The sequence below is a fragment of the Amphiprion ocellaris genome, chromosome 17 (assembly GCF_022539595.1).
Source record: "Amphiprion ocellaris isolate individual 3 ecotype Okinawa chromosome 17, ASM2253959v1, whole genome shotgun sequence".
Taxonomy (NCBI): domain Eukaryota; kingdom Metazoa; phylum Chordata; class Actinopteri; family Pomacentridae; genus Amphiprion; species Amphiprion ocellaris.
The window spans coordinates 14,062,064-14,087,892 of record NC_072782.1 but is presented as its reverse complement, the minus strand read 5'-3'; the positions used below and the strand labels follow the sequence as shown (position 1 = coordinate 14,087,892).

General features: G+C 37.8%; 2 protein-coding genes across 6 annotated transcripts in view; one reads left to right on the top strand and one right to left on the bottom strand.

The window, feature by feature from the left end:
- Positions 1-521: 521 nt before the first annotated feature.
- nup188 (nucleoporin 188) lies at positions 522-19,524 on the top strand. The gene is made up of 43 exons (XM_055019024.1): positions 522-621; positions 2,323-2,377; positions 2,538-2,611; positions 2,694-2,778; positions 2,890-2,970; positions 3,174-3,218; positions 3,327-3,419; positions 3,540-3,659; positions 3,793-4,004; positions 4,717-4,831; positions 5,083-5,283; positions 6,033-6,113; positions 6,203-6,295; positions 6,385-6,504; positions 6,580-6,706; positions 6,863-7,021; positions 7,628-7,754; positions 7,865-7,952; positions 8,069-8,145; positions 8,265-8,379; positions 8,475-8,595; positions 8,688-8,754; positions 9,706-9,831; positions 9,965-10,205; positions 10,297-10,503; positions 10,607-10,776; positions 10,871-10,940; positions 11,024-11,091; positions 11,847-12,042; positions 12,795-12,872; positions 12,991-13,076; positions 13,177-13,322; positions 13,410-13,588; positions 14,856-15,056; positions 15,144-15,236; positions 15,331-15,483; positions 16,225-16,362; positions 16,452-16,526; positions 16,651-16,866; positions 16,991-17,122; positions 17,204-17,277; positions 17,768-17,897; positions 18,697-19,524. Exons 1-43 carry the CDS (start codon positions 581-583, stop codon positions 18,874-18,876), a joined length of 5,256 nt encoding a protein of 1,751 aa, XP_054874999.1. The 5' UTR covers positions 522-580; the 3' UTR covers positions 18,877-19,524.
- Positions 19,525-19,935: 411 nt separating this feature from the next.
- Positions 19,936-25,829, bottom strand: part of cdk5rap2 (CDK5 regulatory subunit associated protein 2) — a 47,161-nt gene continuing 41,267 nt past the window's right edge. For all 5 annotated transcript variants that reach the window (XM_055019022.1, XM_055019019.1, XM_055019020.1 and 2 more), the window contains one exon: positions 19,936-20,460. In XM_055019022.1, coding sequence (XP_054874997.1) covers positions 20,315-20,460 — 146 coding nt within the window. In that variant the 3' untranslated portion in view covers positions 19,936-20,314. The remainder of the gene's footprint in view (positions 20,461-25,829) is intronic.

Genomic DNA, 25,829 nt, shown 5'->3' with positions numbered 1-25,829 from the left:
TAAAAGCAAACCTGACTAACTTAAATGTTGAAATCAGTATCTTACAATATTATATTCTATAACAAATTACCTGTCTAACTGACAAATTACGGTTACGTCTCTACAAAAAGTATACATTCAAAACCCAACAAATCCAAAGGTTCCTGATAAGCAGCATGTTGGTGACAGTGGAGGAGAACATTCCTTTTTAAAGGGAGCAACAAACACTAGACTGATGAGACAAGAGGCTGCACATAAGCACTGTCCAGATCCAGGGACAGAAATACCTGGAGAGGTTCAAGGAGAGAGGACCCAAAGTTAATGACATGCAATAGTGCACATAAATGCATGGAGGAAATGACAATCTCGAAATAAGTAAATCCCACTTCGAACTATAAATAAATGACATGGATTATCAGAGCAGAAGAAAAATCACAAGCGGAGTAATTCAAGTTTTGCTTAAAATTACATCTAAGTTTTTAGAGGATATGCGCAAGAATATTTCTCACCAGAAGATGGCACTGGACGAAGAACACCACGGTATCAACGAAGAACAAGCTGCCTACGTCTGCGATGACGAGCATTCACAACAGCCAATCATATGACAGAAGCGAAGATGGCGGAATCGGAGATGAGCGTCAGGTAGAATCATAGCAACTAACTTTATTTAATGTCTACAGTGTTTTAGTCACTTTTAAAGTATTTCCCAGTGAGTGACCACTTCTACGCAACATGCCTGTTTGTTAGGTCTTAAGAACATTCACAGTTACACTTGGCGGCTTGTCTTTTACTCTGTTAGCACCACGCTAACTTAGCTTAGCAAGTGCTAACCGCTAAACATTTGAATGGCTTTTCAGCAGCGCGGTGTGCAAGCCGCATGTCAACAACAGCACGACACTTATGCGAACTCTTTAGGGTTAGTTAGTCTAATAAATCTGGGTATTGAATTGAAGACACTTTGTTTATGTCGAGATAAAGTGCTTCTTAGTTAGCTCCGTAAACCGCAGTGACTCGTCACTGTGTGGTTAGTTGTAATTATGGAGAAGCTAACGCTACTGTTTGGATATGGACAGGACAATTGCTAAGTTAGCTAAAATCATCTGTATGAGAAATATTTCCCGCATTTGCGTTGTTTGATCTAAAAGCTGAAACTAACTCAACCGTCAGTCTGTTATTAATCACATTAGCTAATTTGTCACAGTCAATTCATTTGCACCAAAACTTTAATATATACAATATATAATAAACAACGGAGGTGTAGCAGTAGAGAGAGGTTAAAATGAATCTGCAAATGTCAGAATCTGCGTTACAAAGTACGACACAAGCCACAGTCAGTCATATTATGAGTTTCAACACGTATCTGTATGTACACGGTTCATTAAGTCTTAAACTTTCATTGACAATCGCAGCAACTGTGTGTATAAACAAAGTCAACATGTGCAGCAACATTACAAAGACAAACCCTATACTGTTGAGGGATGGTACATAAACTCACCTTAGAAAACACAAATTATAATAGTAAATGTAACTTCAGGTCACAAGGTTAACATGTGGTCATAAATTCCATATGTACAAATATATTTTTTAAAAAGTTATATTATTGAGGCTTAACTGAAATAGTTAACTTGCTCAGGTAAATGTACATAATAAATAAAGGTAAGGTCATAACCTTATTATCAAACTACTATAAATTTGTAATGACAATTTTATTTCTCCGCAAAGCACTTTAGCTCACCAGCTGTTGCTTTAAATGTGCTAGTTTTTTTATATATATATATATATATATATATATATATATATATATATATATATATATATATATATATATATATATATATATATATATACACACACACATATATACACACACATATATACACACACACACACACACATATATGAATATGATTATTATTGACTAGACTGATATTGGCCTGTCATGTGTTTATCTTTATCTCACTGATGTTATGTTGCCTTTTGTACTCCATTGATTTTGAACGTGCTATATAAATCAAGTTATTGTTATTATTTAAAGAACAAACAGAAATTGTAGTTAATTCTTTTTGGTTCAACTTGCCAAATGAAGATACTCTATCAGAGATCTTTAAAAAAATGTTTCTGCAATAAATATAGCAGAGAAAATCTCTGACAGTCAACTGATTCATGTTTTCCAAATGTATATCGACACATTGACTACCTCTAATCTGTTTATTAGAAAAAAATTGTACTTTAACACACAATGTACTGATACTTTCTTGTGTACTGCTGTGTATTAATACAGCACAGTATACACACATTAATGCCCATTATCACTTTGCTAAAATATACCCATTCTTCTCTTAGAAGCTGTCGAGAGTTATGGACCATACTGCTGGGAAGGTCTGCATTGAGAGAACCGGTATGTCCTCTTGCCGATTGTTCTCCTGCTATGTATAAGTGTGCAGGACTGTTGTTCCAGAAGCAAATGAATCTGTTGGTCATTTTTAATACTTCTTAAGCCATTGACGCATCTATAAAAAATTCTTTTCTCTTTTGTTATTAATGCTTGGTGACCACAGGCTCAGATAGATGCGGAACTTGACAGTCATTGGGACAGACTGCATCAGGGTCTCAGTTACTACAAACCACCCAGGTAATGTTACAGTTTTGTTTTTTATATTACATGCACTATTATTCATCACTGAAAAAGTAATTGTCAGCACTACCTGTTTTAGCTCATCCTCTGCTGGGAAAGTGAAGGAGAACAAAGATGTTGCACAACCACTGAAGGACTTTGGTCTGAGGATCAGTAAACTATTGGTAAGAAATAAAAACTTTTTTTTCTGAAACATATATGGTTTGTTGTCTTCAGTTGGTGATGTGCATGTCATGATGATTTGATTCTAAATAGTTATTTTTACATTGTTACAGAACCTTGATGAGCAGCAGAGTGTGCAGCTTTTACAGTGCTACCTACAAGAGGACTACAGAGGAACTCGTGATTCATTAAAGGTATCTGTCATCCCTCCTATTGTTTTCTTTTTTATCTGCAATCTCGGGCAGCACTTTTGACACAGTTTTCAATGAAAATCTGTTTTGAGACTAGGATTTAATACTATAATGCAGTTAAGGTCATTGATTTTTTTGAAGAACAAAATTGTAAAAAGATATAAAGAGATAAATTCAAACATTGGATAACAGAGTCTTCTATACAGGTTGTTCTCAAGGATGAGCGCCAAAGCCAGGCTCTACTGTTAAAGGTCGGTATAGAGATGTCCTTTACGTTCACTGATTCCTGATCCAGCATGACAGTTACACCTTCCATATTTAATCCAGCAAGTGTGAGTGCTTGTTTTGTGTTTTCACAGATTGCTGACTATTACTATGAGGAGCGCATGTGTCTGCTCAGATGTGTCCTCCTCCTGCTGACATACTTTCAGGACGAGCGTCATCCCTACAGGGTGAGAAGCAGCTGCACTTGTATTACGTCAGATACCTGATAAACACAGGTTTAATAATAAGTGTTTCTCATGAAGAATATTTAATTTGTTGTTGCTGTAATGCGTTTGTTTTTCGTTTAGGCTGAGTACAGTAATTGTGTGAATAAGCTGGAGAAGGACCTGGTGAGCAAATACCAGTCACAGTTTGAAAATCTCTTCAAGGCAGAAGCACCAACATGGGAAACTCATGGAAACCTCATGGTGATAATATAAGCTTGTTTCATATTTTGCTAATATATTGGCTATTGTACCCTTAGTTTTACTTACATTTTTATTGTTTGACTTCAAGGTCATAACTGCATGCTTTTTGTTTTCATTGTTATTGTTTTTTTAGACGGAGAGGCAGGTGTCTCGATGGTTCCTACAGTGTCTGAGAGAACAGTCTCTGCTGCTGGAGATCATCTTTCTGTATTATGCTTATTTTGAGATGAGCCCATCTGACCTGTTGAGTTTTACCAAAATGTTCAAAGAGCAAGGCTTTGGTTTGCGGCAGACCAACAGACACCTTGTAGACAAGAGCATGGATGCGCTGGTCGACCGCATCGGGTGAGTGCACTTTAGAAACTTTGTGTTTGTGTATCATTCATATCAGAATCAGAGTCAACTTAATGACCAAGTACATACACAACATACAGGGAATTTGGTTTCAGCTGTTGATGTCACCCTAGGAATAAGAGAATAATAAAAAACTATAGAAAGAAGAAGAGAAATAAATACTAGTAATAAAAATAAGTATAACACAATATATACAGATATTTACAAGGCTAGAGAGGAAAATATACACACAGTAGTGCAATATATGCTTTAAAGGAGCTGGGTGTGTTCATGTTAAGTGACTTTGATTAAAAACTAAAAATGCCCTTAAATACACAACAAACTGAGCAGATGGAACATACTTTTGGTAAATACTAACAAATGATCAGGAAGTCAGGCAGTCATCAGAGACATTGGACACCACACACAATTTTATAATGATTGAAATTCCAATGTCCTTATAAATTGCTCTTCAGCTCAACATCCTTGAAGAATTCCTGTAAATTCTGTATTGTATGACCAAGATATATACTGGATTGTGTGCAAACTGTTTAATGTCACTACCATTTCTGTGTGTCAGTATCTTGTTGGCAGATATATACACTGATACAATACATCTGCAATAAGCATTTATTGGCAAATATATGGTTATATCAAGAATTTTTAACAATTTTTAATTTCGTCTGTCATATTTAATGAATTGTGTGTTTTCTTTGGCCGGCAGATACTTGAGCTCTCTTATTCTGGTTGAAGGAATGGACATAGATTTCCTGCACAAGTGTGCTCTTGAGGATTGCACAGAACAGCACCAGTTCTCAAGTGCTCCCGATGTCATTAAGGTTTGATTTGAGTCTCTAAGTAAAGGAGACGTTTGCAATATTAGTGTTCATCCTCCACACAGTCTGTGCTGTCTGAAAAACCTAAACAGTTTACTATATCATGCTGAAGCTGTCTAGAGCTGCAGATTTGAGTATGACACCTATTTTTTCTGGAAGAACTCCACAATTCTGAAGTCTGGCTTTTCTTTACACAAACTATACATTAAGAGAATTAGTTTAAGCTCTGAACCGGTTTTCGCTGTCTTTTCCAGGAGATGGATCAGCTGCTAATGACATTCGGTGACATCCCTCATCATAGTCCAGTGCTGCTGGCCTGGGTCCTGCTGAGACACACTCTGAGACCAGACGAGTCCAGCCCCGTGATCAGGAGGATAGGCAACACCGCCCTGCAGCTGGGGGTGTTCAAGTACCTCTCAACCATGCTGAAAGGTCTTGGAGCCTCAGGGAATAATGTAAGATGCACAGATGCACACTTGGGTTCAGTGCAAAGTTGTTAGGAATTATTGGCAAAAAAAATCACTATTAAGTTAGAGTGAAATAGTTTGTTTTTAAACATTTCAGTTTTGGACAGCTCTGCCTTCATTACCTAAAATTGCTTGAATTATATCCTGCTGCTGCACACCTCAGAACACATTAGTTCAAGGAAGTAGCACGCTTTCACAAGAGTCATAACCCCCACTAATCAAAGGCCACAGAGCAGCAATAGTAGTAAAGTTGAATCCTGGTGCTTCTGATTTTCTCAAACAGGCAGTAAAATGTAATAACCTCTGGCCTCAGAGCCAAATCAGTCTCTAATGAGATGGTTAGAATGAAAACCTTCTGCCAAACGGGAAACGTATTGTACTCTGCATCAGTTTTATAGTCAGGACCGAAGCTACATCAGACTTTCATAATCATGCCCTTCAAATTGTGTTTTATATCTGCAGTATAGTCAAGCACCAAAGTGGAAACATGGCACTGAAACAATATCTTATTATGCAGAGTTTTAGGTAGCTCTGAGTGAGAACACAGAGAATTTAAAAATGTCTTCATTTGATCTCTTATTTGAACAGGTTTCACCATCAAACATATTTTTTTTTAATGAGATTAAAAAAATTAAGCTTGTATATACAACAAAGTACCAGTATCTGCTCTCATATTGGTAATTGTTCTTGTTACACTGCAGTCATTTTTAGGTCTTTTTGTCTCTTTATCTCTCCAGTGTACAGCAAGCACAGCAAAAATGTGTGTCTACGGCCTCCTCTCGTTTGTGATCACTTCTTTTGAAGAAGAGAGCCTGCAGGTACGCACCTCGATTTTACATTTTTATGTTGTCACATCCATATATATGAGCTGTGATGGTAACTTGCCTTGTTGTGTTCTGTGGTACAGTCTGATGGAGTGGCGACGCAGTGCTCCCACCTAACTGATGCTGCCTGTGAGGTCCTCTCTGCTCCCAGTCTGGCTGAAGTCTTTTGGGAAATGGTGAGAAAAGACAAATTAGATGGTTCTTAAAAGGCAAGATGGGATAACACTGTTGATAATCTTTGTTGTGTGTCACATGTTTAATCCAGAAGCCAAACATGGGACTAGGAATGATCCTGGACAGTGCAGTTGGGATGTTCCCTCATAAGATTGGACCTCTGCTGCAGCTTCTAACTGCACTTCTGTCAAACAAGTCGACGGTCAAAAAGGTAAGTGTTACACGCGCACAAATGTATGCATGTTCAACTTTTCCTTTTGTAAATGGTCTTATTTCTGTATGACAGGTCTACAACTTCTTGGATAAGATGTCCTTCTACACACAAGTTTATAAACACAAGCCCAATGACATCATCTCCAAGGATGATGAGACGCTGTGGAGGAGACAAACTCCAAAACTTCTCTACCCTCTTGGTTGGTTTGTTGTTATTACCCTGAGATCCGAATAAAGGTAGACAATTTAATGTAACAAAGATTGTCTGAAGGCCTGGTGAACAATTGTTGCATATTTTTCATTTTTTTTGTTCTATGTAATGTGCATAAATCCTCACATTTCATCTCGATCAACAGGCACAGGGCAGACTAACCTGTGGATGCCACAGGGAGTGCTGGGTCAGGTGATGATTGGAGGCGAGCAGGGCTACGTGGTGCGCTGGGACTACTCCTACAGTTCCTGGACTCTCTTCACCTGTGAGGTGGAAATGCTGCTCCATGTTGTTTCAACCGCAGGTACACAACTGGTCATATCACATTTAAAATCCAAGAACACTCTTGATATAATATTTTTATTTGTTTTGTGGTTTCAAACGTCTCATAAAAAGAGTAGTTTCAGAGTTATAGACATTTTTTAAGGGATCAAAATGTCCTTTAACAGCTGGGCATTGTAACCTTTAATAAACTTTACTCAAGCAGCTGCTCATTATGTATTTGTTGGGGACTATTCATCAGTGGATTTATGGCAGCATGACACTGTTGATATGGGATAGACTCAAAATAAAGTATAGAGGACCTATAATCATTGTGACGAAGGAACAACAACTTGGCTTAGTGATGTGTTTTTAAAGTGTCTTTTGGCAACAGCGGAAATCTTTGGTAATGATGAATAAGTTCTTCCATGCTTTTAAATCAAGGACAATATTTATCAGTTGGGTCAGTTCCGCCTTGTTTTTTTTTCCCCCTTTCAGTGGATTTGTTGTCAAGAATGAAGAATAGTATAAAATATAATCAGACATATATGAATTTAAAAAAACAAGCTTTTTATTGTGGCTGATTGTTGAGTACTGACTTTTCCAAAAGGATTAATTTGTCTCTATTATGTGACGTTCCTTCCGCTAGATGTCCTCGCTCACTGTGCGCGTGTGAAGCCCATCCTGGATCTGGTCCATAAGATCATAAGCACAGACTGGACTGTGTCAGATTGTCTGTTACCTCTAACTTCACGCATCTACATGTTGCTGCAGAGGTAAGTTAACTTTACAGAGACACCAAACTCTATTAGTTTATTATGCTTTTCCTCTTTGCAATAGTCTTGATTCAAATGCAAGAATTGATTTGTCTTTTGTCGTGTGTCAGGTTAACGTCAGTCATCAACCCTCCAGTAGATGTGATTGCCTCCTGTGTGAACTGCCTCTCTGTACTGGCTGCAAGGATGCCGGGGAAGGTGGGTTAACTGGGTACTTCCAGTGCGAACAGAAAGTAAAATGATTAATAAAAGTCAGTGTTCTTGAAACCTCCTCAACCAATTCATATACGGTATCTTCTTCTTTTTACCTTCAGGTGTGGTCCAGTCTGCACCACACTGGTTTCCTCCCCTTTGCCTCCAACCCTTTGACCAGCATGGCTCAGTGTGTGAGGTAAACTAAAAAGCCCAAACTGTGTGCTTCCAAAAGCTTACTTTTCCTGGCAAATATCAGAGTTTTACTTTTGTGGGAAGTAAAACGTGTAGAACAAAACTGTGTCTTTTATTTCCTAGTGCGGAGGGGATGAAGGCAGGTAACTATGGCAACCTGCTGGTCCAGATTGAGCAGCCCAGAGGGGAATATGCTGTGACCATCGCTTTCCTTCGTCTCATTACAACCCTGGTTAAGGTAATGACAGTTTTTAGGTGAAATGTATTCTTTTTTCTGTTGTCCTCCTGCTATTATGTGTATTATGATATTTATATTATATGATATTTTTTCAGGGTCAGCTTGGCAGCACTCAGAACAAAGGTCTGATCCCCTGTGTGCTGCTGGTGTTAAAGGAGATGCTGCCAACATACCATAAGTGGCGCTACAACACCTATGGAGTCAGAGAGAGGATAGGTGAGGGCACTGTTTTTTTCTGTTTCCTTTCAACTGGGAAAAAAAACAAAAGTTAAAACTGAGTAAAAATGGACTGCTCTGTGTTGCTGCAGGTTGTCTTATTTTGGAGCTGATCCATGCTATTCTCAATCTGAGCCCAGAGGGAGAAGACCAGGGGAGGTAAGGATAAGTCTGGGGATTTAAGTGTCTAAACTCTTTGTCCTGTTTTTTTTGCTGTAACTGCAGACAGGGGAACTTTCACATCCTACAAACAAACGATTACTCTGTGATATTAAGAATATTGTTTCAAAATATTTATTCTTGAGCTGAAATGATAAGTCTGTTAATCAATTACTTAATTGAAAAAATTAACATGCATTAATTTAGACAATTAATTTCCCTAGACATCACATTTAATGGTTCAAGTGTCTCAAATGTAAGGATTTGCTTTTTTCCCCATGATTGTTAGATAAAAACATTTTTGACGCTTGTCATACTAAACAGGAGATATGATTGTGTCACTTCTTTGTGTAGTTTTCTGATAATTTTTTGACCAAACAATTGTAAAATTGCTAGTCAGTTAATTATAATGGTTGCAACTAAACACCAATTCATTCATTCTGCGTCTGCATATCAGTGTGATATAAATAGTCCCAATCTAAATCTGGCTGTCTGTGGATGGCCACTTGTAGCCCAAAATCCATACATAACCATAGAGACAATGCACTGCAAGTGTGACGGCTGAATATAACACAAAAACAAATGGTGCTCAAAGCAAATCATTAAAAGAACTGTAATTGAAGTAGTCACTGGCCAACTTTGGAGGTGCTTTGGCTTCCACGTGCTTTTCATCCATGGTGCCCAACACAATGGGAAGCACCAAATTCTCCAGAGATCATGTTCAATGTTCCCTCAACGGTGCTTAGGATGTCAGCATGAGCCCTGTGGTTTTTTTCAGTTTAATGTGAGGAGCAATGCAGCATCTCTGTAGCAGGCTGAAGTGTACTCTTTAGAATGCATATATATTGTAGTTAGAATGGAACTGTGTCTATTGGAAAACATGAATTGCCCTAACAGATTGGCTGTTTACTTATAAAGTTGTTGATTTGCTTCTTCTCTTCCTGGATGCAGCACTCCCACCCTGCAGTCTCTGTGCATCTACAGCCTGGCAAACACAGAAGCTGGACAGGCAGTCGTCAATATCATGGGAGTTGGAGTGGACACCATAGATGTGGTCTTGGCTGCACAGCCCAGCAGGTGAACATTCAGATGTGTTTCCCTCATAATTAGTCTCTAATCTTCCATCTTTTTGACTGTCACTAATTCAGCTGTCATGTTTGGTGAATCCAGTAGTTATATTTTCTTGTACTTTCTTCCTGATGCTGTACAGCTGTGGGTCTGAGGGTCCCGGTCAGATCCTGATCCAGACAGTCAAACTGGCCTTTTCTGTCACAAACAACGTCATCCGATTGAAGCCACCGTCTGATGCCGTGTCCCCTCTGGAGCAGGCGTTGACACAGCATGGTGGTCATGGCAACAATCTCATAGTCGTCCTGGCCAAATATATTTACCATAAACATGATCCAGCACTCCCTCGTCTCGCAATCCAGCTGCTCAAAAGACTCGCCACGGTAACACTTCCATTGTACAGCTGCAGTGCAGAAATTCTAAAAACTTGATGGGTTTTTGAACCGCACTAAATGTTGCTCTTGTTGTCTCTAGGTGGCGCCAATGTCAGTCTACGCTTGCCTTGGTAGCGATGCAGCAGCCATCCGGGATGCGTTTCTCACTCGGTTACAGAGCAAGACAGAAGACATGAGGATCAAGGTCATGATCCTTGAGTTTCTCACCGTTGCTGTGGAAACGCAGCCTGGCCTCATTGAGCTCTTTTTGAACCTGGAAGTTAAAGATGGAAATGAGGGGTCAAAGGTATGAAATGCAAGAACTGTGTTTGTTTTTACATGTACTAATGCTGCCTTTATTTTCAAAATATTTTTGTTGTGTTTTTTTTTTTTTTTTTTTTAACTCATAGGAGTTTCTTCTGGGAGAGTGGAGCTGTCTTCATGTGGTGTTGGACCTGATTGACTCCAAACAGCAGGGGAAATATTGGTGTCCTCCGCTGCTCCACCGAGCAGCCCTGGCCTTCCTCCTCGCCCTCTGGCAGGATCGCAGGGACAGCGCCATCTCTGTCTTACGGACCAAGTAAGCTTACTTTCTCAAACAAAAAGGTGTAGGTAGACAATTTAAAAAAATATTTGGAGTATGACACTGATATGCTATAATGCTGCTTTTTTAGAGAAAAGTTTTGGGAGAATTTGACAACGCCTCTTTTTGGAACTCTCACCCCACCTTCAGACACCACAGAGGTATTTTTACTGTTTTGCTCTGCTATACTCATTAGTTAGATAACTGAATGTCAATCATCTGAACAACTATAATTTGTCCTCAGCCTTGCGTTTTGGAAACCTGCGCTTTCGTCATGAAAATCATCGGCCTGGAGATCTACTATGTTGTCAGGTAATTTTAGTCTCTATATCATAACAGAGGTGTTCCTATATTTGTCATTGTTACGTGTGGCTGGCTGCTGCCTCTCTCCTCGCTCTCTCTGATCTCCCTCCTCCCTTTACCTGTGCAACTGCAGCACACCTGAGTGCTGTTAGCACTTAGGGAGGAGGAGGGTATTTAGGGAGGCAGGAGAGAGCAGCAGTCAGAGCAGAGATTGGAGCACCTCCAAGCCACACGTCCTCCTGGACAAACGCGTGAGGGATTTGTTTGTTTGTAAACTTTTCTTTTGTGATTAACATTGAGTTCTTTCTTTTCAGGTACTTGGTTCATTCCCTCCCCATGCATGTTTAGATTGCTGGGTTTTGTTGTTTCAGTTTGGCTGTAGTTGCTGGTAGTCCTATTTTCGCTGTTTTTCTTTTGTAGTAGTTATTTGAGGTTAGGCAGTTTAGTACGGGGTGGTGACTGGTCTGAGGGCCCATTGCGGGGTTAGCCATGTTCACCACCCCTCTTTTGTTTCTTTTGGCCAGCAGCTACAGCCCTTTTACTTTCACCAGTATTCCTACCTTGGTTAGTTGAGTTATTTGTAAATAAAGTTGGGTTTTCACCTTTCTCACCTTACCCGCCCTGTCTGTCTAGTTCATAAGTTGCTGGTCTCTTTGTTTGTTTGAGCCTTGTTAATTTTAAAGAGGCTGTAACAGTCATATTCATGCTCAAATGATCACTCAGACCTCATGTAATTGATGTTAATTACGTGTGTGTTCTTGCAGCGGTTCTTTGGAGCAGTCTCTGAAGGACGGTCTTCAAAAGTTCTCCAATGCACGACGCTATGAGTACTGGTCCCAGTATGTCAAGTCTCTCGTGTGCCATGTGGCGGAGATGGAGGAGGAAGGCATCTGTTACTTCCCAGAGACCCAGATGTTGATCTCTGCTTGGCGGATGCTGATGATTCTTTCCACTACTCATGTATGTTCCATTAAAACCCCTGACATGGTTATGATGGTTAAGGTGTTGATGGCAGCCTGCTTTAAAGGAATAGTTCTAGCATTTTGGGTAACGTGCTTCTCCTCTTTCTTGCTGAGAGTTAAATGAGTTCATACTACCATTATTTTTGGTTATCAATATGGAGCCAGCAGCTTGTTAGCATAGCTTCGATTAGCTTAGCATCAGAATTTGAAATGAGGAGAACAGCTATGCTCAATCTGTCCAAAGAACAACTGCCAGTACTTTTTAATTTTACAATTAATACCCTATTTTGTTTGTTTAATCCATACAAAAATTGAAGTGTAAAGACAACACGTTTTGGTGATATGGAGGTTGTTTGCAACTTTATCTCTTGGTTGGGAGCAGTGACTTCATGGAGTGACAGGACTCTAGTTCTTTATTTGCTCTTTGGATTTTTGTACAGATTAAAACAGATTAGACTAAATTTAACAGTGTTGTTTCTTGAAGTTTAGAGGTACTGGTGGAGGAATTTTGTTTATTTCAGGAAGGACTAGGGTAGTTTTCCCATTTTCAGTGTTAGTACTAAGTTAGCCTTAAAGCTGCAGCGACGATATGACTGGTTTAAATTTTTTCATCTAACTCTTTGTAAGAAACAAATATGCACATTCCCAGATTAATTTGTGAAATTCACTAATGTTTTTTTTTGGTAAAGATGGTCTTCAGAGTCACCACAGAAAAACATGATGATGGAGGGTATGTTTTATGTTTTTCAGTCGGATGTGATGCAGCTAACAGAAGACTCGACCAAGCTAAAGCTCTTCATGGACGTCCTGGATGGGACTAAAGCGACTGTAAGTCATGATAGTATCAAATATATTCCTGTTATTGTGTTTTACTTCTCTTTCCTCTTGCTGTAAAATCTCTTTCCTTTAATTGGTCTTTCACTTTCTGTCTTGTGTTTTTTATCAGCTGACCACTCCCATGTCTGTGCCTTGTCTTCGCCTTGGATCCATGATGGCCACTCTGCTACTCATCCTCCTCAAACAGTGGAAAAGGTGTGTACGCTTCTATTTGACAGAGCAACAACTGACAGTGCACGCTGTTTAAATTCTTCATCGTTATTGAACTCTATTACTGTCCTCTTTCTGTCTCCAGTGTGGTAGCAGCAGCTCCTGACATCCTGTCTCCACTGTCCCTGATCCTGGAGAGCGTCCTGCAAGCTGACCAGCAGATGATGGAGAGGACCAAAGCCAAAATCTTCTCTGCACTCATTTCTGTGCTGCAGATTCAAGGACTCAACGGTAAGAAGCGTGTGTGTGACGTTTGTTTGAGTAAAATGTTGCAGTTGTCGGTAAGTCAGTTCTGTTGTTTATGCCTTTGTTAACTAGGTGGAGATATTTCCCAGCTGCCCCAGCTGTTGCTATCTGTGTGCGAGACGGTGAAAGATGAGGCCTTGGCGCTCATTGACAACACTCGCCACATGAGCCAGATGACAGACACGGTGGAGGATGAGGACAGCATGGAGACAGACTCTCCTCGGGGCTTACAGAAGGACCAGAGAGACGGGGTAAGTGGATAAGGTATTGGCCAGAAGTCACGTTTGTAGATAATTTGGCCTTCAGTCACATAAATTTATTGGGTTTCTCTTAATATTATCGTACAGTCTGAATGTTAACATTCAAATTTCTTCTGCGGGTTTAATTGTGCTGTATAAATAATGGTGGCTTGACATGGCTTTAAAGCCTGTTGTGGTTCCAACCATCTCCTTCCAGATATGTCAAATAGTCTGTTTCATATTCAAGTTACTAATCTTAGTCTCTACATTTTTTCAGGACTTTTTATTTGTCAAATAGCTTTGGATCTTGACATGTTGATTCAGTTACTTTATCTTTTATTAATGTCTTTTAGTTTCAATTACATAAATTTCACATGGTGAAGGGATTCAATTTGTGTTTGTGACATAGTGCACCAGTGTTAGCTGTACTGGTCTCAAGCAAATGATGTACAAAAGTGCATTTTCTGTTTGACTGCCACTTTAGACATTTTCTGATCCTAGTTTCTTATCCTCTAGCTCTAAAGGTATAATACACAAATTTGTTGTATAAACAATAAAAGCAGGTTCTAGGTGGCTTTAGTACTTTGTCAGACTTTGGTTTGTTTCACAATGACAAGATGCTCTTGTGTTAATGTTTGTTGTGAACACAACAAACAAACAAACAAACCATAATCAGGCCCTAGTGATAAACAGCATAACATAAACATTCCAACCTTAATATGTAATCTATTTGTAATAGCTTGTTTACGTGAAGGGAAATGTAACACAAATGAAAGCTGCTATGCTAACCCTGAGTTTCCTTGATTATAGCCGGCTTAGCTTTGCTGTTAAAACTGTGTTGTCTCAGACCTGTGAAGTGTGAACCAATCCTGGACCCAGCCATTGGTGAAATGTCCACAGGCTTCAGGGGAATTGTAGTTTCTGAACGGTTGGTAATATCCAAGTACGAGGCTGGAGGCAGTAATGGAGGCTGAATCAACACTCCAGCTTATCCACGTAATGGTCCCTGGCATTCGGGCTGAATTTGTTTCGGTACAGAACCCTCAGACTTTACTACTGCTTCTCCGGTCTGATCATTTAATGTATTTAAGATGTCTTTACCGCACTGCTCACTGCAACTATGCGTCCAAAATGGCACCTCAGGGATGTCCCAGATAGTAAACACACTTGATTGATGAAGACTGATTCACAATCCTGTTCATTCAGTGTCTACAGCTGCAGTACAAATCCAATGCATATTTAGCCTTAGACCATTTTTCCTCTCATTCTTTTCTATCAGGTGTGTGTGCTAGCTCTCCACTTAGCGAAGGAGCTGTGTCGCACTGATGAGGACGGCGAACACTGGGTCTCAGTGATGAGGAAGGTTCCGGTCCTCCCCTCGGTGCTCAACGCCGTGGAGCTCAGCCTGCGCTCCAAACACAACCTCTACTTCACTGAGGCTGCACTCCACCTGCTGCTCACACTGGCCCGCACTCCTCAGGTAAATACAAACACAGTCCTCTGCTTAGTAACTTTGTGCATAACTTTGTCATTAAGGATGTCTCTATGTTTTTTTTTTTTTTTCCAGGGCGCAGCAGCTGTTGCAGGAGCAGGAGTCATTCAGACTATCTGCCTTCCTCTTCTGAGTGTATATGAGGTCTCTTCGAATGGGGCGACGCAGGTAAAAGAAAAGAAGCTAGAGCAGTTAGATACAGCTGTAACCGTTGATGTATTAATATGGTACAATAACAGAGTGTATCCATCTCCCTGAGCAGAGTTTCTCCCGTAAGTCCCAGGACTCTGCCTGTTGGCCGGGTGTCTATCGCCTCTGCATGTCTTTAATGGAGAGTCTGCTCAAGACGCTGCACTACAACTTCATCAATGAAGCCCTGGACTTTGTTGGAGTACATCAAGAACGAATACTACAGGTAGGACTGCAGTATCAAGAAAGATGTTTTACTGCTTTAACTGAGGAAAAATGCTGTTTGGTTTAAAGAAAGTAAACACAACAGCCAATGGACCTGCCTTCTTTCAGAGTTGCCACTAAAGTTATTTTTATTGTTAATTATTGTGACAGTTATTGGCTTAGTTATTTAACTGATAAAATGTCATGAAATGGTGAAAAAATACAAGTCAGAATTTTCTAAATGACTAGCGGACTTGTTCAAACTGCTTATGTTGTCTAACCAGTCCAAGATATTTAGTTTATTATTCCTCAAATTCCTCAAATTACACTATTTCACAAAGCAAGTAAGATTTTCTTTCTTTAAAAAAATCACTTCAACAATTACTTGATTATTCAAAATTTGCATTGATGTTCTGTAGATGGAGGAATTAACCCTTTAAGCTCTATATTTATTGCAGTAATTTGCTACTGCTGCACTTGGTTTGTGTGTTCCCTCCTGTATGCCCTTAAATCATTTAAAGTTGTATAAAGTTAAATAACTAGTCAAACATTGTGGTGTATTTTCTGAAGTGTTTTTTAGGAAAAGGAGCAAAGTGGCACGAGTGTTGAGACATCTGCAGTTTAGGGAAGAAATTCTGTATAGTTATGCAGCCACAGTTTGTTCGTCATTCAGGACAAGATTGATTGTCTGTTGTATCCAGGTAATGTGTTGTTTTTCTTGTTTTTGAACAATGTCACAATCTTCACTGCCTCTCCTGCTCAGTGTCTGAATGCAGTGCGAACAGTCCAGAGTCTGGCCTGTTTGGATGAGGCCGATCACACAGTCGGTTTCCTGCTGCAGCTCTCGAGCTTCTGCAAAGAGTGGCAGTTTCACCTCCCCAAACTGCTCAGAGACGTACAGGCAAGTCCTGAGTAAATCACCCCATCATCACGGAGAATACAGCTCAATATTCACTTAGTTAATGCTTTCATTTCATCTCCCCTCTGCAGATAAACCTGTGTTATCTGTGCCAGACCTGCACCTATCTGCTCCACAGCAAGAAGATGCTCCATCACTACCTCCAGGTCAGAAACCAGGAATTAAGTAACCCAGGAAAACTTTGCTTGGCAGGAATCCAATAAATTAGTTTTTCGATGTTTATATATTTCATGAAATAACCCCTTAGTGTTTGTTTTGGTATTTCCCCAGGCTAAAAACGGTGAGACCCTGCCCCCCGGCCCCCTCCCCAGGACACAGCGGCCACCCCAGACGCTGAATAAAGAGGCAGCAGGTGGAGGGGAGAGAGAAGAGGCCGAGCAGAAGGCCCTGCTGGCTGTGCAGTGCAGTTTGCTTAAGATCCTCAGTAAAACCCTGGCAACTCTGCAGCACTTCACTCCAGACTGCTGCCAGATACTCCTGGACCAGGTCAGTCTGCTTCAAACATCCTTCTAATTGTGTTTTCACAACTAGATAGATCATAAGAAACTGCTATATTGTGACAATTATGCAAAAGAGAGCACGGTGCTGATTATGTCTCTACCTGCGTCAGTGTATGGACTTGGCTGAGTACAGGACCCTGTTCGTGCTCAGCTTCACAACTCCAGCGTTTGACCCCGATGTGGCTCCTTCATTTGGGACCCTGCTGGCCACCATCAACGTGGCCCTGAGCATGTTGAGCGAGGTAGAAGTTGCCGTCTTTAATAACTTTATCTACCATCATTCCACTGTGGGTTTCTGCTCATTTTGTGCTGTTTGTTTACAGATGGAGAAGAAGAAGGAGCCAGTATCTTTGAGCATAGTTTCACTGGCTTCATCAGAGGAGATCCAGGCACTGAAGTGAGTAAATCTCCCTCCTTCTGCTTGAAGTATTATTTCAATGAGACTTACATCACTTTAGGCCTTGATAATTAATATGATCTTTTAAAGAAAATGACACTTGGGGGAAATACATGTTTCTTTTTTACTGGAAATTAGAGGAAAAATTGAATACCACTGATCTTTGTCCACTAACTATGAAGCTGTGGTTATCTTAGCTTTGCAAAAACAGCTTGAATCTGTGTCCAGAAAATCAAAATCTGCCTTCCACCTTATTATTTACAATAAGTCTTAATCCATATGAAGGCTTTTACCGTCACTCAGAGATAATGAAACTGTTCTCCCTCCTCAAAGTTTACTAAATGGTGCTACTAGATGCTGGCTGTGGCTTCATTTTTAGTGAATAGACGTGAGTGTGATGTAAAAAAGATGTTTTCCTCCCACATTTTGCTTTACTGTGGAATATTAACATTAAAGAAATGAGCTCATTTTTCTTTTCTGTCTTCTTCAGGTCCTTGCTGATGTTCACCATGGAGAACTGTTTCTACGTGCTGATCTCTCAGGCTGCTCGGTGTCTCAAAGATCCCTCCATCCTCCCTCGAGACAAACAGAGGCTCAAACAAGAGCTCAGCTCTGAACTGGTGAGACGTCACATCCCTTTGAACATAAGAACCATACGTGTGGTCATAATCGACTTTTTAGTGACAGTAAACAAAATCATAATCCCTCGTCACGCACTGACATACTGCTATACCCACTTGCATACAAAATCTGAAAATAACAAATATTATCCCTATTTGGTAAACATATACAGGAAACTGCATTGCTTATGTGTTTTACTTCAATTGAATTGAATTACTGAGACATTTAAAGATGAAAATTTAGTTCCTTGAAAAAATGCTTGATAATGTACTGAAATGTTTAAAATTTTAAAAGGTGTTTAGTATTTTCCTCTGAGGTGTTGCTTATAAAACGTTTGTTTGGTCATGAACTGAGAGTGAGGTGGTTTAAGTAGTGGATTATGCTGGAGGAGGCTGTTCAAAAACAATCACTGCTGCTTGTCCCAGTAGACAGGATGCTCTTCATCTCATAAAGTGTTGATTTTAGTAAAAACTCAAACTACCTAATCATTTTTAATTGTTAGTCTGTCCGATTTTCTGCCTATCTGGATCTAAAACGCATTCATTTCATTGTATTATTACAAACTATTATTATAAGGTACTGAACAATGAATGTGGTTTTCATTCATATTTTAGTTGAAATGTTCATGAAATGGGTATGAAAATATCTACATTCTGTTTAATATTCTAAACATCATATCTTGATGTGAACTTTCAAGAAAATTTTTTCCCTTCATCTTCATCGGTAAGATAGAAACTAACATTCTTATTGAATGTTATATTGTTGAAACCCATCTAATTTTCTTTTCTCCCCCTCCAGAGCACTCTTCTGTCGAGCCTTTCCCGCCACTTCCGGAGAGGCTCTCCATCATCTCCGGCCAGCGGCATCCTCCCCTCCACCCAGGCCAAACCACCCACACCCGGCTCCAAGGCAAGCCACGAAGGTCAGGAGCCGTTCATCCAGCTGGTTCAGGCCTTCGTCAGACTTGTGCAGAGATAGATGTGAATTTACAGTACAAGACGCTGATCTCAAACATGGCTAGTTTCTTTCTCTCTACAGTATAATTACTGTTGCTCTACAAAGCCAACATCAGTGAAAAATGTCTATTTCTGATGTTTTGCCTCATTTTGAAGTATGCAGTAATTGTAACTGTTCAACTTGCACAAACCTGGAATTAGTGTTTATTCTGATAATATAACATTTAACGCTGATGGTGTTAAATACAGAATTTTGCCAAAACTGTTATAACTGAACTTGACCACAACCAAAGTGTTCACTTTTAAAGGTCAATGTGAAAACAAGTTTAATATGAAGAAAGCTAAGTGTGTAGAGATCTTGGTGCTACAAACATCGGTCACTGACTGTGGTCCATCTTTCAGAGGCCTAGTTTTATAGGTCACCATGACGACAAATGGCCGTACACGTTTCAAGTGCTACTTACAACATAAGACCTTTTTATGTATAACTAAATGTAGTAGAAGAGCTTCTCCTGTAAAACATTTTTTTTCTAAATCTCTTCATTTTCACAAAATCTTGAACTTTGCTATTTTGTAATTTGTGCTTCAGTGTGGGGTTTTGAAGTGGCTGCCACCATTTGTACTTTAAAAAAAATAAGTATATGCTAATAAAGGGACTTTTGTACCACAATTTCTTATTAGGATTTTTTTTTGCCTGTCAAAGAAGAATGGAACTTTTATATCCCCCATCTGGCAGAAAGAGTAGCTGCCTAACAGTGTTGACGCATCTTTAAGATGTCATCGCCATAGAGAAACTTTATTTTTCAGTATGCAATCCTTCATCTCCAGTTTCTTTATTATCTCGAGCATAGGAACCGTTTCTTGGATGCTGCTTTGATTTCTCTGCCAGACTCAAGTTGCTGTAGTTTACCCAGTTTCTGTAATTGCTTAGATGTAACACTGATGTTGTGCAGAATACTGTGAGAATTACGTTATGTTGATAGACTCGATCAGTATTGTGTGGCTTGAATATAATGAACCTTGTTTATCTGTAAAAGTCCCACACCCCAGGTTAGCTTGAATCAAAATGCTACAGACTTGGTTTCGCAATTAAACTTTTGTTTTTACTGCATTTGCACATAATTCCTTGAATATACAGCAGCCCTAAACCATTGTACACATAAACTGACAGGTGAAAACAGAAAGTAAAAACAAGTCAGTAATAAAATACAATTCCATGTTCTTATATGCTTCATATAAAAAGAATAAAAGGAAAAATATTTAAACTGGTGGGATTTATATTTACAAAGGCATTCTCTTTTAAAAGAAAAAAACTTTTACAACTTGAGTACCTAAAATAAAACTAATTATAGGCAGGGCATGTGCAATTAAGGTACAAAAGGCTTTGATTTGTGGGGATAAGGTGACAGTTTTACAGCAGGACAGAAAGGCAGGATGAAGAACATTAAGGAGTTGCAGATTTAGTAGCTGCAGTGCAAAGAGGCGTCACTCTTGCGATCCCCTGAGGATTCAGAGTGTCTGTCTGCAGTCAGGCCAGAAACAGGGACAGCGATTTGCTCAGGTTGAAGGTCTGTGGTGTCCACTACTGCCCATTGACTGGGACCTCCTGAAGAAGAAAAGACACAGTGATAGCATATTGTAACATCAGTCTGTAAACAGTGAAAACAGACGGGGCAACAGTCACTTTACTACGGAGCTCCCTGAAGGTTACAGCGAGAATTTTTTGAGGACTACTTTTGTGTTTTTTCGCCATCTGCTTTACATTCCTTCTGATCCTGAGCAGTCAGTCCAGCTCAGATATTTTATTATATTTATATTTTATACAATATTGTTGATTTATTTGAGGAGTTCAGAAAGATAACAGCTTCGATACAATGTTCGGACAAATAAACTATCACAACATACTAAACTATGACGTTTTTGTCACATTTTGGACGACATACTAAACTGACGTTTTGACATATTTTGGACGACATACTAAACTATGACACTTTAGACGTCTTCTACAATTCATGATTTTTTTTCCAAAGAAAACCTTACCATAGTGTTTTTCATGGCCTCTTTTACATTATTTCATCATATGGCACATTTTTACATGTTGGAAAAATCGCATTTTTTTTCGACATAGTATAATAAGGCATTTTTTTAACGCCAAAATTCATGATAATGTTTTTTTTAAACAAAACCTTTCTGGAGTGTTTTTCATGGCCTCCTTTACATTATTTCATCATATGGCACATTTTTACGACATGTTTGAAAAATCACATATTTTTTCGACATAGTATAGTAAGGCGTTTTTTTGCGCCAAAATTCATGTTTTTTTTTTTTTTTAAAGAAAACCTTTCTGGAGTTTTTTCACGGCCTCCTTCACATTATTTCATCATATGGCACATTTTTACATGTTGGAAAAATCGCATTTTTTTTCGACATAGTATAATAAGGCATTTTTTTAACGCCAAAATTCATGATGATTTTTTTTTCAAAGAAAACCTTTCTGGAGTGTTTTTCATGGCGTCCTTTACATTATTTCATCATATGGCACGTTTTTACAACATGTTTGAAAAATCGCATTTTTTTTCGACATAGTATAGTAAGGCATTTTTTTGCGCCAAAATTCATGATTTTTTTTTTTCAAAGAAAACCTTTCTGGAGTGTTTTTCATGGCCTCCTTTACATTATTTCATCATATGGCACAATTTTACAACATGATTGAAAAATCGCATTTTTTTTCGACATAGTATAGTAAGGCGTTTTTTTGCGCCAAAATTCATAATCTTTTTTTTTTTTTTTTTTTAAAGAAAACCTTTCTGGAGTTTTTTCACAGCCTCCTTCACATTATTTCATCATATGGCACGTTTTTACAACATGTTTGAAAAATCGCATTTTTTTTCGACATAGTATAGTAAGGCGTTTTTTGCACCAAAATTCATGATAATTTTTTTTTTTTAAAAAGAAAACCTTTCTGGAGTTTTTTCACGGCCTCCTTCACATTATTTCATCATATGGCACATTTTTACAACATGTTTGAAAAATCGCATTTTTTTCGACATAGTATAGTTAGGCATTTTTTTGCGCCAAAATTCATGATTTTTTTTTTCAAAGAAAACCTTTCTGGAGTGTTTTTCATGGCCTCCTTTACATTATTTCATCATATGGCACGTTTTTACGACATGTTTGAAAAATCACATATTTTTTCGACATAGTATAGTAAGGCGTTTTTTTGCGCCAAAATTCATGATCATTTTTTTTTTAAAAGAAAACCTTTCTAGAGTTTTTTCACGGCCTCCTTCACATTATTTCATCATATGGCACATTTTTACATGTTGGAAAAATCGCATTTTTTTTTGACATAGTATATTAAGGCATTTTTTTTGCGCCAAAATTCATGATGATTTTTTTTCAAAGAAAACCTTTCTGGAGTGTTTTTCATGGCGTCCTTTACATTATTTCATCATATGGCACGTTTTTACAACATGTTTGAAAAATCGCATTTTTTTTCGACATAGTATAGTAAGGCGTTTTTTTTGCGCCAAAATTCATGATCATTTTTTTTTCAAAGAAAACCTTTCTGGAGTGTTTTTCACGGCCTCCTTTACATTATTTCATCATATGGCACGTTTTTACAACATGTTTGAAAAATCGCATTTTTTTTCGACATAGTATAGTAAGGCGTTTTTTTGCGCCAAAATTCATGATGATTTTTTTTTTCAAAGAAAACCTTTCTGGAGTGTTTTTCACAGCCTCCTTTCACATTATTTCATCATATGGCACGTTTTTACAACATGTTTGAAAAATCGCATTTTTTTTCGACATAGTATAGTAAGGCGTTTTTTTGCGCCAAAATTCATGATGATTTTTTTTTCAAAGAAAACCTTTCTGGAGTGTTTTTCACGGCCTCCTTTACATTATTTCATCATATGGCACGTTTTTACAACATGTTTGAAAAATCGCATTTTTTTTCGACATAGTATAGTAAGGCGTTTTTTTGCGCCAAAATTCATGATAATTTTTTTTTTTAAAAGAAAACCTTTCTAGAGTTTTTTCACGGCCTCCTTCACATTATTTCATCATATGGCACGTTTTTACAACATGTTTGAAAAATCGCATTTTTTTTCGACATAGTATAGTAAGGCATTTTTTTGCGCCAAAATTCATGATTTTTTTTTTTCAAAGAAAACCTTTCTGGAGTGTTTTTCATGGCCTCCTTTACATTATTTCATCATATGGCACATTTTTACAACATGATTGAAAAATCGCATTTTTTTTCGACATAGTATAGTAAGGCGTTTTTTTGCGCCAAAATTCATAATCTTTTTTTTTTTTTTTTAAAGAAAACCTTTCTGGAGTTTTTTCACAGCCTCCTTCACATTATTTCATCATATGGCACGTTTTTACAACATGTTTGAAAAATCGCATTTTTTTTCGACATAGTATAGTAAGGCGTTTTTTGCACCAAAATTCATGATAATTTTTTTTTTTTAAAAGAAAACCTTTCTGGAGTTTTTTCACGGCCTCCTTCACATTATTTCATCATATGGCACGTTTTTACAACATGTTTGAAAAATCGCATTTTTTTTCGACATAGTATAGTAAGGCATTTTTTTGCGCCAAAATTCATGATTTTTTTTTTTCAAAGAAAACCTTTCTGGAGTGTTTTTCATGGCCTCCTTTACATTATTTCATCATATGGCACGTTTTTACGACATGTTTGAAAAATCACATATTTTTTCGACATAGTATAGTAAGGCGTTTTTTTGCGCCAAAATTCATGATCATTTTTTTTTTAAAAGAAAACCTTTCTAGAGTTTTTTCACGGCCTCCTTCACATTATTTCATCATATGGCACATTTTTACATGTTGGAAAAATCGCATTTTTTTTTGACATAGTATATTAAGGCATTTTTTTTGCGCCAAAATTCATGATGATTTTTTTTCAAAGAAAACCTTTCTGGAGTGTTTTTCATGGCGTCCTTTACATTATTTCATCATATGGCACGTTTTTACAACATGTTTGAAAAATCGCATTTTTTTTCGACATAGTATAGTAAGGCGTTTTTTTTGCGCCAAAATTCATGATCATTTTTTTTTCAAAGAAAACCTTTCTGGAGTGTTTTTCACGGCCTCCTTTACATTATTTCATCATATGGCACGTTTTTACAACATGTTTGAAAAATCGCATTTTTTTTCGACATAGTATAGTAAGGCGTTTTTTTTGCGCCAAAATTCATGATCATTTTTTTTTCAAAGAAAACCTTTCTGGAGTGTTCTTCAAGGCACTCTTTCACATTATTTCATCATATGGCACGTTTTTACAACATGTTTGAAAAATCGCATTTTTTTTCGACATAGTATAGTAAGGCGTTTTTTTGCGCCAAAATTCATGATGATTTTTTTTTTAAAGAAAACCTTTCTGGAGTGTTTTTCACGGCCTCCTTTACATTATTTCATCATATGGCACGTTTTTACAACATGTTTGAAAAATCGCATTTTTTTTTCGACATAGTATAGTAAGGCGTTTTTTTTGCGCCAAAATTCATGATGATTTTTTTTTCAAAGAAAACCTTTCTGGAGTGTTTTTCATGGCCTCCTTCACATTATTTCATCATATGGCACATTTTTACAACATGTTTGAAAAATCGCATTTTTTTTCGACATAGTATAGTAAGGCGTTTTTTTGCGCCAAAATTCATGATGATTTTTTTTTTTCAAAGAAAACCTTTCTGGAGTGTTTTTCACGGCCTCCTTTACATTATTTCATCATATGGCACGTTTTTACAACATGTTTGAAAAATCGCATTTTTTTTCGACATAGTATAGTAAGGCGTTTTTTTGCGCCAAAATTCATGATGATTTTTTTTTCAAAGAAAACCTTTCTGGAGTGTTTTTCACGGCCTCCTTTACATTATTTCATCATATGGCACGTTTTTACAACATGTTTGAAAAATCGCATTTTTTTTCGACATAGTATAGTAAGGCGTTTTTTTGCGCCAAAATTCATGATGATTTTTTTTTTCAAAGAAAACCTTTCTGGAGTGTTTTTCACGGCCTCCTTTACATTATTTCATCATATGGCACGTTTTTACAACATGTTTGAAAAATCGCATTTTTTTTCGACATAGTATAGTAAGGCGTTTTTTTTGCGCCAAAATTCATGATGATTTTTTTTCAAAGAAAACCTTTCTGGAGTGTTTTTCATGGCCTCCTTTACATTATTTCATCATATGGCACGTTTTTACAACATGTTTGAAAAATCGCATTTTTTTTCGACATAGTATAGTAAGGCGTTTTTTTTGCGCCAAAATTCATGATCATTTTTTTTTTCAAAGAAAACCTTTCTGGAGTGTTTTTCACGGCCTCCTTTACATTATTTCATCATATGGCACGTTTTTACAACATGTTTGAAAAATCGCATTTTTTTTCGACATAGTATAGTAAGGCATTTTTTTTGCGCCAAAATTCATGATGATTTTTTTTTCAAAGAAAACCTTTCTGGAGTGTTTTTCACGGCCGTCCTTTACATTATTTCATCATATGGCACGTTTTTACAACATGTTTGAAAAATCGCATTTTTTTTCGACATAGTATAGTAAGGCGTTTTTTTTGCGCCAAAATTCATGATGATTTTTTTTTCAAAGAAAACCTTTCTGGAGTGTTTTTCAAGGCCTCCTTTACATTATTTCATCATATGGCACGTTTTTACAACATGTTTGAAAAATCGCATTTTTTTTTGACATAGTATAGTAAGGCGTTTTTTTAACGCCAAAATTCATGATGATTTTTTTTTTAAACAAAACCTTTCTGGAGTGTTTTTCATGGCCTCCTTTACATTATTTCATCATATGGCACGTTTTTACGACATGTTTGAAAAATCACATTTTTTTTCGACATAGTATAGTAAGGCGTTTTTTTGCGCCAAAATTCATGATCATTTTTTTTTTTTAAAAGAAAACCTTTCTGGAGTTTTTTCACGGCCTC